The sequence below is a fragment of the Mizuhopecten yessoensis genome, unplaced genomic scaffold (genome assembly GCF_002113885.1).
Source record: "Mizuhopecten yessoensis strain PY_sf001 unplaced genomic scaffold, ASM211388v2 scaffold716275, whole genome shotgun sequence".
NCBI lineage: Eukaryota > Metazoa > Mollusca > Bivalvia > Pectinida > Pectinidae > Mizuhopecten > Mizuhopecten yessoensis.
Genome location: NW_018480035.1, coordinates 48814 through 62167, shown reverse-complemented (window position 1 = coordinate 62167; position 13354 = coordinate 48814). Strand labels below are relative to the sequence as shown.

The 13354-nt window shown below is 43.4% G+C and overlaps 2 protein-coding genes across 2 annotated transcripts in view; both read left to right on the top strand.

Moving 5' to 3' along the window:
• Window positions 1-7475, top strand: part of LOC110442516 (DNA-directed RNA polymerase III subunit RPC4-like) — a 10426-nt gene extending 2951 nt beyond the window's left edge. Inside the window, exons 4-11 of the mRNA XM_021486163.1 lie at window positions 699-877; window positions 1136-1335; window positions 1424-1547; window positions 1966-2094; window positions 2609-2724; window positions 5440-5595; window positions 6129-6257; window positions 7216-7475. Of these exons, the coding sequence (XP_021341838.1) occupies window positions 699-877; window positions 1136-1335; window positions 1424-1547; window positions 1966-2094; window positions 2609-2724; window positions 5440-5595; window positions 6129-6251 (1027 nt within the window). The 3' untranslated portion in view covers window positions 6252-6257; window positions 7216-7475. The remainder of the gene's footprint in view (window positions 1-698; window positions 878-1135; window positions 1336-1423; window positions 1548-1965; window positions 2095-2608; window positions 2725-5439; window positions 5596-6128; window positions 6258-7215) is intronic.
• A 1948-nt stretch (window positions 7476-9423) lies between these two features.
• LOC110442518 lies at window positions 9424-11026 on the top strand. Its single transcript, XM_021486164.1, has 2 exons — window positions 9424-9831; window positions 9895-11026. The coding sequence occupies exons 1-2, from the start codon at window positions 9625-9627 to the stop codon at window positions 10462-10464; spliced, it is 777 nt and encodes a 258-aa protein (XP_021341839.1). The 5' UTR covers window positions 9424-9624; the 3' UTR covers window positions 10465-11026.
• The last annotated feature ends 2328 nt before the right edge of the window (window positions 11027-13354 follow it).

Sequence of the window (13354 nt, the reverse complement as noted above, 5' to 3'; positions counted from 1 at the left end):
CCCCAAGTCAAAATATTCCCCACTTGCACTTTACTGCAGTATAGTGTTAGCATTGGGCCTGGAACACATAAATCTGTTCAAGATAGGAAGGTTATAAATATTTTGCTCACCCAAGTTTAATTCGTACACAATCCATGTGCATGCATGTTTGGTGGTTGACGTATTGTGAGATGTGAGATGGTGAGAATGGTTTGGGAGACTAAATAACAAAATTGAATTGTTAATTATATCAACATGTTACCAAAATGTGTCTTAATACAAGTACCCAGGTACTGGTATGCATTATATACAATTGCTTGATTGCAAAATCTGCCAATAAACAAAGTTAGTCAGGACTGCCTCACACAGGGTGTAAGGACTCCTCTCCTGGAAAACCCTACAGGGATTTGCCACATTACTGCCTGTGTGTAGATGGCTTCAAGCGTTTGTCCCCCGACCTTCCACAGACCCAGCTAGATGACTTTTCTGCCGTTGTACGTTGAGTCATCATACAGCTCACTTTATGCAGCTCACTTTATACAGCTCACTTTCAGTCTCTTCATTTGATTACCCAATACCACATACATGTTTATTTCCAACGTGTTTCTATTTATGATGCCCTTTGACAGCTGATTAATGCCTACTAATCATTTTATCTATTTTCATGAGATTTGTAAAAAAAAAATAAGAGAGAGAAATAAATGGTTTTTTTTGTTCAGTCAAGTACAAGATGAAGGCCCAAAGAAGGAAGGAAAAAGAGGACACAGTGCTGATAGAAAAGGGTCGGGATCAGAAAGGGGCAGAGGACGTGGACGAGGTAGAGGAAGGGGCAAGCCCCAAGATGTCATACAGTCATATTCCATTTTTGAGCAAGGGCCCATAGAGAAATTAGCCAAAGGTACAGTATAGAAGCCCAGGAGTTGTAATTATAGACAAAGTATTACGCTGACTATTCATCACCCAATATATACTCGATTACAACACTGTCTGGAGTCATCACTTGAATAGAAGCAACATTCTTAACAGTGATAGGATCTAAAGAAGTGAAATGTGAAGTCTGTGTTGGTAATCAATGCAAAGCTGTCTGTCAATTAGGGGGATTTATGATCACCTGTGTTTAACGATTTGTGCTTCAGCTTTTAGTGGGCTGTTTCAGGTTCAAGTGACTACCGAGGTGGTGCTGGGGGAGGAGGAGTAGGAGGCAGTAGTGGAGGAGGAGGAGGAGGAGGAGGTGGTGGTGGCAGAGGGGGAGGTTCAAAGTCTGCCTCATCCTCTGGGGGGATCAGGACTGGGATCAAGACAGACCAGGGTGAGGATGGATCCAAGCAAGTCCTGAACTATCTTCTTAGGGATGATGTAAGTGTCTAGTGATGTATGTTTGCATATAGCATAATTAATTCGTGAAGTTTTCATGAAATTGTTACTCTCTTTGTTCCTGTCCCAGTTTATAGACACCTCTTGTGATGCTGAAGACCCCACCACCCAGCCTGTGCTGCTACCTCTGTGTGCCATGGTGGACAGACAAACCAAACCTGATCTTAATAATGTCAACAACACCAAGATCAAAAGTAAGTTCCTCTGGATTTAGTGTGATTCACAGTACTTTCTTAGTACAATAGCTCAATAGCCATTATGAGGTAATTTCAAATCTTTATCAATTCTTAGTATATTAGCCCAATGACAGTGGCCATCTATGACCAATTCTTTGGCATGAAGAGAATAAGAGTCAGTTTTTTCCCTCTCAGTGAAATTTCTAAGTATTCTGCTACTCTTTTGAATCTGTACAGAGCGGTATAGGCTGGAACTGTCTGACAAAATTTTCATGTTCAAAGACACGACAATAGTTGCTAAATGCTTTCCGTGCAGTTTGAACATACAACCTTTAGGGGTCAGTAGCTAGGCCAAAACTCTACCCATTCAGTCACGCTGTCTCTAGACCTGCACTGCTTTCATCATGTACGAACAATAACTTGATTTCACTTTCAGAGGAACCTGGTTTCGATGCGGAGATTGACAGTGTTGACTCCAAGTCGCCCAAAGTGTCGGGACTAAGGCAGTCTCCAGTTGTGGTTGAGGAGAGCTGTGATCAGCTCTTTACGAACCTTGGGAAAACTGGTAAACCTCAGATTTTTTTTGCGACTCTTGAAATTAAAAGAAATTTTAAGAAAAAGAAATGAATTAAGATTTTATGCAGTTAACTGTCAGATCAGAAACAGTACTCTTCCTTTGAATATTCAGCTCATCTGCCATAAGGGCAAGGTTGCTTTTGCTTTGATGCAGTAGCTGCCGTTGACACTCTTTCAACTTTTCCTTGAAAGATAACTAGACGTCAAGAATGGCCGAATGTATTTTGAAAAAAAATAAGCTCACCTTAATGAAGGGTCTTTGCTTTGTCATCAGTGTGCTTAAAATTACTGCATTTGCCATTTGTATGTTGCAATGTATATATCAAAACTACATTTTTCAGAAGATTTAAGTGACTGAGCAAAGTTTTCTGAATTTAGAAAACAATTGTTTTACATCTAATCATCTGCTAGAACAAGATTTCCTTCATATTGAATAATCATGTTTAAGGGTAAGACAGAAGAGAATATGCCTGAAAAGCTTGTCATTTTCTTTCTCTACGTAGAAAACAGTGACTTGATGTTTTTCCAATTCCCTGATACCATGCCTGGAGTTCCAGCCAGCAATAGAGGTGGAGATGGTGACGACAGACAGAAATCCCAGACTGGGGCTAAGGATGGGGTAGGTAATCGTGTGATGATAGGCAGAAATCACAGACTGGGGCTAAGGATGGGGTAGGTAATCATGTGATGACAGGCAGAAATCCCAGTCCGGGGCTAAGGGTGGGGTAGGTAATCGTGTGATGATAGGCAGAAATCACAGACTGGGGCTAAGGGTGGGGTAGGTAATCGTGTGATGATAGACAGAAATCCCAGACTGGGGCTAAGGGTGGGGTAGGTAATCGTGTGATGACAGGCAGAAATCCCAGTCCGGGGCTAAGGATGGGGTAGGTAATGGTGTGATGGTAGGCAGAAATCCCAGACTAGGGCTAAGGGTGGGGTAGGTAATAGTGTGATGATAGACAGAAATCCCAGTCCGGGGCTAAGGATGGGGTAGGTAATCATGTGATGACAGGCAGAAATCCCAGTCCGGGGCTAAGGATGGGGGAGGTAATGGTGTGATGGTAGGCAGAAATCCCAGACTGGTGCTAAGGGTGGGGTAGGTAATCGTGTGATGATAGGCAGAAATCCCAGTCCGGGCTAAGGATGGGGTAGGTAATCATGTGATGACAGGCAGAAATCCCAGACCGGGGCTAAGGGTGGGGTAGGTAATCGTGTGATGATAGACAGAAATCCCAGACTGGGGCTAAGGATGGGGCAGGTAATCGTGTGATGACAGGCAGAAATCCCAGACTGGGGCTAAGGGTGGGGTAGGTAATCGTGTGATGATAGACAGAAATCCCAGACTGGGGCTAAGGATGGGGTAGGTAATGGTGTGATGATAGGCAGAAATCCCAGACCGGGGCTAAGGATGGGGTAGGTAATGGTGTGATGACAGGCAGAAATCCCAGACTGGGGCTAAGGATGGGGTAGGTAATCGTGTGATGACAGGCAGAAATCCCAGACTGGGGCTAAGGGTGGGGTAGGTAATGGTGTGATGATAGACAGAAATCCCAGACTGGGGCTAAGGATGGGGTAGGTAATCGTGTGATGACAGGCAGAAATCCCAGACTGGGGCTAAGGGTGGGGTAGGTAATGGTGTGATGATAGGCAGAAATCCCAGACTGGGGCTAAGGATGAGGTAGGTAATGGTGTGATGATAGGCAGAAATCCCAGACCGGGGCTAAGGGTGGGGTAGGTAATCATGTGATGATAGGCAGAAGTCCCAGACTGGGGCTAAGGGTGGGGTAGGTAATCGTGTGATGTTAAGCAGAAATCCCAGACTGGGGCTAAGAATGGGGTAGGTAATCGTGTGATGATAGGCAGAAATCCCAGACTGGGGCTAAGAATGGGGTTGGTAATCGTGTGATGATAGGCAAAAATCCTAGACTGGGGCTAAGGGTGGGGTTGGTAATCGTGTGATGATAGGCAGAAATCCCAGACTGGGGCTAAGAATGGGGTAGGTAATCGTGTGATGATAGGCAGAAATCCCAGACCGGCGCTAAGGATGGGGTAGGTAATCGTGTGATGATAGGCAGAAATCCCAGACTGGGGCTAAGGATGGGGTAAATAATCATTTGGTGATTGTGATAGATATTTGACAGGGGCTTAAGATGGAGTAGGTCATTGATTGCTGATCGGCAGAAATCCCAGTCTGGGGCTAAGGATAAGGGGTAGGTTATTATTTACTGATAGAGCTAAGGGTGGGGTAGGTTATTATTTACTGATAGGGCTAAGGGTGGGGTAGGTTATTGTTTGCTGATAGGGCTAAGGATTGGGTAGGTTATTGTTTGCTGATAGGGCTAAGGGTGGGGTAGGTTATTATTTACTGATAGGGCTAAGGGTGGGGTAGGTTATTATTTACTGATAGGGCTAAGGGTGGGGGAGGTTATTATTTACTGATAGGGCTAAGGGTGGGGGAGGTTATTATTTACTGATAGGGCTAAGGGTGGGGTAGGTTATTATTTGCTGATAGGGCTAAGGGTGGGGTAGGATATTGTTTGCTGATAGGGCTAAGGATTGGGTAGGTTATTGTTTGCTGTTAGGGCTAAGGGTGGGGTAGGTTATTGTTTGCTGATAGGGCTATGGGTGGGGTAGGTTATTGTTTGCTGATAGGGCTAAGGGTGGGGTAGGTCATTGTTTGCTGATAGGGCTAAGGGTGGGGTAGGTAATTTTGTGATGGTCGAAAGAAATCCAAAACCAGAGCTAAAGATGGGGTAGGTAATCATTTGGTGACGGGCAGAAATCCCAGACCGTGGCTAAGGTTGGTTGTGCAGGGTTTAATGTCCTATCAACACCTAAGGTAATTTAACGACGTGCCTCGAAGTGTATGTTTGTATGTGTGCCGGAGACGTTGGTGTATTTGCCTCCTTGTGATAGAGCAGATCTGAGGCAGACTTTATAGTGCTATCTCACATGAAGACTATGCCGAATGCACCCAGCACAGCATTCCGCCAGGTCACGTTATACTGACAACGGGTGAAGCAAATGTTGTCATTACCCTAAACGACAAGCAGAGATTAACAACTATCATTTTTTAGGACTTTGGTATGTCCTCGCCCGGCGATAGAACCCATTGCCTTCTTTGCCTGGGCAAACATTCAACATTTTAAACTAAAGTGAGGTATTACCAAGCAAGATGCTAGGAATTAAAAGGTAGTTAGAACAAATATAAAGATACAATGTACCAAAATATTGCAATGGATACAGCAGTTTTTGTCCACATGTGCATTTTGTGAGTTTATCTTTGAGTCTGATTAAGGAGAAAAAATAATCCTTGTAAAATTCTGTATTTCAGGATGACTTGGCCAAGAAGATGAGTTCTTGTTCCCTCTCCGATTTCTCCGAGGGATACATGGGTAAACTGGTGGTGAGGAAGTCGGGGCGTACACAGCTAGTGCTGGGCAACATCACACTCGACGTTTCCATGGGAACCAAATGTGGATTCTTACAGGTATTCTGTGTACAGTTGTTTAATAGCTGTTACAGCATGCTTTGTTTAAAAAACAAATAATTATTGCACCAAATGGTATGATGATGTACATGTAAGCCGAGTATTTCTTTGGTGTTTGTACTGTATCATGTGGAAATATAATAAGTGTCATCTGTATACTTTCTACCTGGTATTCATTCATTGGATCTTACATGTTGCTGGGTGACGAGTCATTGAGTTTCTGTTACAAAATCATGGCATCCTCCTGAAATACGATTACCTCTCTAAATGCCGCCCTTCCCTTGCCCAACCCCGCAAAGTCTCTCCTCAATGTCAGAATAAAAACTATTTATCATCCTTGTTTGAAGAAAATATGAAGGTTCATGATTTGCCTTAGGTAATTAAATCTTCAAATCTCCCTCAAACCAGGAAAAATGAACATTTTTCATTGTGTACTGGTTGTATGTAATATTATTAATTTGTCTGCTGAAATGCATTTATTAATCAATATAAGCAGTCAATTCTAAAAGGGAAACTTGTTGTTTATTTTTCAGGATTTAGTTTCAGTAGAAACCAGTTATAGCGGAGGAGATGCAGGCCACATGGCCGTGCTTGGCCACGTCAACAAGAGACTTGTATGTACACCTGACTTTGACAGTCTGCTGCTGACCTTATGACAACAGGTACGTAATGATAACTGTTTATCATCTCTGAAGGATCATCGGGTGTAGAGCCAACGCCGTACTTCTGATCTAGGTTCTGTAGGTTCCGCTATCCCTTGCTTGGATACCCAGGGGTATGCAGGGCGATTGAGGAACGGGAAACTAAAGGCAATATTCAATTGGGTCCTGAAGAAGCCCCACATGTTCGGGCGAAACGGGTAGACATACAATAAAGAAACCAACCTATCCTGAGCTTGTTGCGATAGAATATTTCTGAAGGATGTTACAGAATATTTCTGAAGGATGTTACAAGTGGTTGAACCAGAGTTGTTGTCACTTATGAAATAGTGGGTTAAAGTTTGTTTTCTGTCAAGACTTTACATGATGAACTATAAGCTAGATTTGAAAGTTATCAACAATATGTTAGTTGCCATAAGCAGATAACATTGAGGCCTTTGAAGCAGTACTTGACCTGACATCCGTGGTCATTTTATATAACTACACAACTGGCATTCGTGACAAACTTATTGCATTCGTTTTTTTCACTGAAACCTTATAAAATGTTACTTGTGTTTTAATTCAGTTTTTGGAACTGACATTTAATAAGCATAGGGTATATTTATTCTTTCAGTAGAACACCTAGTTATATACAGACATCCCTCTTAACATAAATAAATTAAAAAGAAGAGTAGCAACTCTTAAATCCATGTTTCCATTACTGTATTGGTGCTGTGGAAACCTGGATTCTTGAGTTGCTTCTCTTCTCTCTTACTTATTTAAAACATTTTGTTGGACTGAAATCTGAAATTTTGTACAAAATGCAATCCGAAATAATTAGCGATGAAAATTAAGACACCCTGCATGCTTCCATCAAGAGTTATGAATGCTGTTAACATAGCTGTAGGAGAAATAAACTGTTTACCGTTCTCATATGGTATAAAATTGTATCCCAAAGTTAAAAGGCTTTTCTTTTGTTTAGGATGTAAATGACAAATGATGAGTAAACGATGGAACAACCCACAAAAGTTTGCACTGTTATGCAGAATTGTCCCCCAAAAGACTACATCACTGTGCTGAAATGTGCCCAGTTAACATCACTTCACTGGGATATCCTCCAGTGTCTAATCCACTGTGCTTGGATGTCCCCAAAAGACTACATCACTGTGTTGTGCGGTCCCCAAAAGACTACATCACTGTGCTGTGCGGTCCCCAAAGACTACATCACTGTGCTGTATTGTCCCCAAAGACTACATCACTGTGCTGTGCAGTCCCCAAAAGACTACATCACTGTGCTGTGCGGTCCCCTAAAGACTACATCAGTGTGCTGTATGGTCCCCAAAGACTACATCAGTGTGCTGTATGGCCCCCAAAGACTACATCCGTGTGCTGTATGCCCCCCAAAGACTACATCACTGTGCTGTATGCTCCCCAAAGACTACATCACTGTGCTGTATTGTCCCCAAAGACTACATCACTGTGCTGTATGCTCCCCAAAGACTACATCACTGTGCTGTATTGTCCCCAAAGACTACATCACTGTGCTTTATGGTCCCCAAAGACTACATCACTGTGCTTGGATGTCCCCCAAAGACTACATCACAGTACTGGGATGTCCCCAAAAGACTACATCACTGTGCTGTGCGGTCCCCAAAAGACTACATCTCTGTGCTGTGCAGTCCCCAAAAGACTACATCACTGTGCTGGGCAGTCCCCTAAAGACTACATCACTGTGCTCTATGGTCCCCAAAGACTACATCACCGTGCTGTATGGTCCCCAAAGACTACATCAGTGTGCTGTATGGCCCCAAAAGACTACATCACTGTGCTGTGCGGTCCCCTAAAGACTACATCAGTGTGCTGTATGGTCCCCAAAGCCTACATCACTGTGCTGTATGGTCCCCAAAGACTTCATCACTGTGCTGTATGGTCCCCAAAGACTACATCAGTGTGCTGTATGGCCCCCAAAGACTACATCCGTGTGCTGTATGCCCCCCAAAGACTACATCACTGTGCTGTATGGTTCCCAAAGACTACATCACTGTGCTGTATAGTCCCCAAAGACTACATCACTGTGCTGTATTGTCCCCAAAGACTACATCACTGTGCTGTATGGCCCCCAAAGACTACATCCGTGTGCTGTATGCCCCCCAAAGACTACATCACTGTGCTGTATGCTCCCCAAAGACTACATCACTGTGCTGTATTGTCCCCAAAGACTACATCACTGTGCTGTTCAGTCCCCTAAAGACTACATCACTGTGCTCTATGGTCCCCAAAGACTACATCACCGTGCTGTATGGTCCCCAAAGACTACATCACTATGCTGTATGGTCCCCAAAGACTACATCACTATGCTGTATGGTCCCCAAAGACTACATCACTGCGCTGTATGGTCCCCAAAGACTACATCACTGCGCTGTATGGTCCCCAAAGACTACATCACTGCGCTGTATGGTCCCCAAAGACTACATCACTGCGCTGTATGGTCCCCAAAGACTACATCACTATGCTGTATGGTCCCCAAAGACTACATCACTGCGCTGTATGGTCCCCAAAGACTACATCACTGCGCTGTATGGTCCCCAAAGACTACATCACTATGCTGTATGGTCCCCAAAGACTACATCACTGCGCTGTATGGTCCCCAAAGACTACATCACTATGCTGTATGGTCCCCAAAGACTACATCACTATGCTGTATGGTCCCCAAAGACTACATCACTGTGATGTATGGTCCCCAAAGACTACATCACTGTGATGTATGGTCCCCAAAGACTACATCACTGTGATGTATGGTCCCCAAAGACTACATCACTGTTCTGTGCAGTCCCCTAAAGACTACATCACTGTGCTCTATGGTCCCCAAAGACTACATCACTGTGCTTGGATGTCCCCCAAAGACTACATCACAGTACTGGGATGTCCCCAAAAGACTACATCACTGTGCTGTTCGGTCCCCAAAAGACTACATCACTGTGCTGGGCAGTCCCCTAAAGACTACATCACTGTGCTCTATGGTCCCCAAAGACTACATCACCGTGCTGTATGGTCCCCAAAGACTACATCAGTGTGCTGTATGGCCCCAAAAGACTACATCACTGTGCTGTGCGGTCCCCAAAGACTACATCACTGTGCTGTATTGTCCCCAAAGACTACATCACTGTGCTGTTCAGTCCCCTAAAGACTACATCACTGTGCTCTATGGTCCCCAAAGACTACATCACCGTGCTGTATGGTCCCCAAAGACTACATCAGTGTGCTGTATGGCCCCAAAAGACTACATCACTGTGCTGTGCGGTCCCCTAAAGACTACATCAGTGTGCTGTATGGTCCCCAAAGACTACATAACTGTGCTGTATGGTCCCCAAAGACTACATCACTGTGATGTATGGTCCCCAAAGACTACATCACTGTGATGTATGGTCCCCAAAGACTACATCACTGTGCTGGATGGCCCCCAAAGACTACATCACTGTGCTGTGCAGTCCCCAAAAGACTACATCACTGTGCTGGGCAGTCCCCAAAAGACTACATCACTGTGCTGTGCGGTCCCCTAAAGACTACATCAGTGTGCTGTATGGTCCCCAAAGACTACATAACTGTGCTGTATGGTCCCCAAAGACTACATCACTGTGCTGTGCAGTCCCCTAAAGACTACATCACTGTGCTGTATGGTCCCCAAAGACTACATCACTGTGCTGTATGGTCCCCAAAGACTACATCACTGTGCTTGGATGTCCCCCAAAGACTACATCACAGTGCTGGGATGTCCCCAAAAGACTACATCACTGTGCTGTGCGGTCCCCAAAAGACTACATCACTGTGTTGTGCGGTCCCCAAAAGACTACATCACTGCGCTGGGATGTCCCCGAAAGACTACATCACTGTGCTGAGAATTCCCCAAAAGACTACATCACTGTGTAGGGATGTCCCCAAAAGACTACATCACTGTGCTGGGATGTCCCCAAAAGACTACATCACTGTGTTGGGATGTCCCCAAAAGACTACATCACTGTGTTGGGATTTTTTTCAAAAGACTTTTTTTCACTACGCTGAAATGTGCCAAGTATCCATCACTTCGCTTGGATGTCCTCCAGTCAGTGTTTACTCCACTGTGCAGAGATGTCCCCTTAAGACTACATCGCGATGCCAAGATGTCCCCCAAAGACTACATTACTGCACTGAGATGTCCCCCAAAGACTACATCGCTGCACTGAGGTATCCCTAAGTTTACATCACTTGGTTTGGATGTTCTCCAGTGTTTATGCCACTGTGCTAAAAACTGACATTATTGTGCTGTGAGGTCCCACAATGCCTTCATCACTTTGTTTGGATGACCCGCAAAGTGTAAATCACTGTACTAGGATGTCTAAATATTTCACACTACTGCGTGCTGGGATGTCCTGGAAATTTTACACAACTGTACTCGGGACATTCAAAATACTACTTCACTATGATTGAATGAATGTCCTGTATAGTGAATACTGTTCTGGAACATCAAAATCAAAACAAGTGTGCTTGGACCGTCCTCAAGATCTACTTCGCAGATAAATTGTGCTAGAGGCATTACTGCCGAGCATGACATAAGCATTGTTGATCTACTATAGGAACATTCAAATGATATGTTGTATAGAAGTAAGCAAGAGAAGTTAAATTAAGAAAATTCTAAAATGAGGACATATTTGTTTTGGTATGTTAATTTGTATAAAGACAGAATCCTGAAGGAGCTATTCTTTGTATGCAAAATTTGAACATGTGAGAATTTATTTTAAAATAAAATCATTTTTGTACCATGTGAATTTTTGTCCTCTGTTCAGAAACCTAAATCAGTTGCTGTTCTGTGTTTTACAGAGTTTAGGATGGGGGAAAAAGTTTTATTTGTTTGTACTTTATGTCATATTAACAGCTATGGTCATTTCAGGACGAGCCATGTTTTGGTGGTGGAGGAAAACCAGAGTACCTGCAGAAAAAACACTGACTTGTGGCATGTACCTGGCGACTGCCCCATGTAGGCTTTGAAACCCACAACCCATCAGCCGAAAACCAGCGGTCATAGATGGTCGGACATATTTCATCTGTTGGGCAATTTATTGGTTCATTCATGAAAGTAAAAAAAAATATGGCATGTGTAGGAATCGATTGGCCACATAGGGCAGCATGTTAAATCTGAAAGCCCTATAAAAGTTGATTCAGGAAGTTTGAAGCTTAACAAAATGCAATGAGACTGCTTCATATATCATAGCTTTGTGGGTTTACAAGCATTTTCGTGAAAAAGCGTTGAATTGGCCTAGATTTTGCTAAAAAAAAAATCCCAATTTACAAACGATTTGAGACAAATGAAGGGCAAACGTCTCAAAAATAAGCACCTGAAAGACGGCGGTTTTCATCACTTAGGTGGCTTTTGTGTTTCCAAGTTGAATCGTTTCAGGTGGTGCAGAAATATTCCGCTATAAACAAATCACTTTGACCTGAACTGCCAACGTTTTAGGCAGAGCTTATAAGTGCACAGTGTCGGAAGATTTGTAACAAAATGATTAAGATAACTCAAGAATAATATGTCCTTATTTCATGTGTGCACTTAATTTTATAATAATTCCTAACAGGAATATTCAGAAAGTGCATGTCGAGGGGTCCAGATGTGCCCGTCGAAAACAAAGTGTTGCCTGCACAAGTTTCCATTATTTCTAAGGTCGAGTCACATGTATATATAAGGTTGATTTTAGGATATGTAATAAAATTTAGTTGACGCGTGAAAGAAGGACATGTTGTTCTTGATATTTTATTTGTCACAAAACTAAGAGAATGCATTTTTAGCTCACCTGACCCGAAACTTATGGCGTAGTGCGGCGTCTTCTGTCTGTCCACTGTCAATATTTTAGCTCACCTGCGCAAAGGGCAAGTGAGCTTATGCCATGGCGCAGCGTCCGTTCGTCAACATTTCCTTTAAAACGCTACTTGTCCTGAACAGCTTAGTGGATTTTACCTAAATTTGGCCTGGAGTATCCTCAACCAAAGGGGATTCAATTGTGTAGAAACGGAGGGTGTGGCTCCCCTGGGGGCAGACGGGCGCAGCCAAGTAAGGAAATAGAGGTAAATCTTAATTTCTTCTTCTTCTGTACAGATTGAGGGATTTTAACCAAATTTTGTCTATAACATCCTTGGGCAAGGGGAATTCAATTTTGTTAAACGAGGATGTGGCTCCCCTGGGGGCAGAGGGGTAGGCCCATTAGGGGTAATTTAGCAAATTTTTTAAAACTCTTTTTCTTCTGTAGGAATGGCAGGGTTTTGTCCATATTTGGTCTGAAGTATCCTTGGGTGAAGGGGACTTAATTTTGTATAAACGGTTGTTCTGACCCCCCTGGGGGCAGAGGGGTGGGGGCCGAATAGGAAATCATAGCAAATTCTTCTAAATCCTTCTTCTGTAGGAATGACAGGATTTTGTCCAAATTTGGTATGAAGCACCCTTGGGAAAAGGGGAACCAATTTTTTTTTAAATGGTTGGTCTGACCCCTCTGGGGGCAGAGAGGCGAGGCCAAATAGGGATATAGAGGAATAGCTTTAATATCCTTCTTTTTCCGTTGGGATGAAGGTATTTTGACAAAATTTGAACAGTAGCATACTATGGGGAAGGGAAATTAATTTTGTATAAATGGTGGGTCTGACCCCCTTGGAGGCAGAGGGGCGGGGCCTAATAGGGGAAACGGGCCTTGCAATGCTTTGTTAGCGCTCACCTGAATGAAGCTTTGGATTTCAAGGCCCGACCTTATTTCATAAACGAACTCTGGGCCAATCGGTTCAACCGTTTGGATCACAATCAAAGAAATACCAAGATTTAAAATAAAAGCACTCCAGAATTACAAGCATTTTAGTGACATTGATGGCAGGACAACTTGTTTTTTTCCCGCTTATCCCAGTTGAAACGGTACAGGTGGCGCAGAAATATTCCACGATAAACGAACGGACTTGGACCGTTCTATAATCAGCACTGAAAATGCACCGATTCGAAGAATAAAAAACAATGTCAAGAATATTATGCCCTTCTTTGACGCATCCATTGATTTACATAACTTATCTTAAAAATTACATGTGGCTTGACATTGTTTTAGAAAGAAATAACG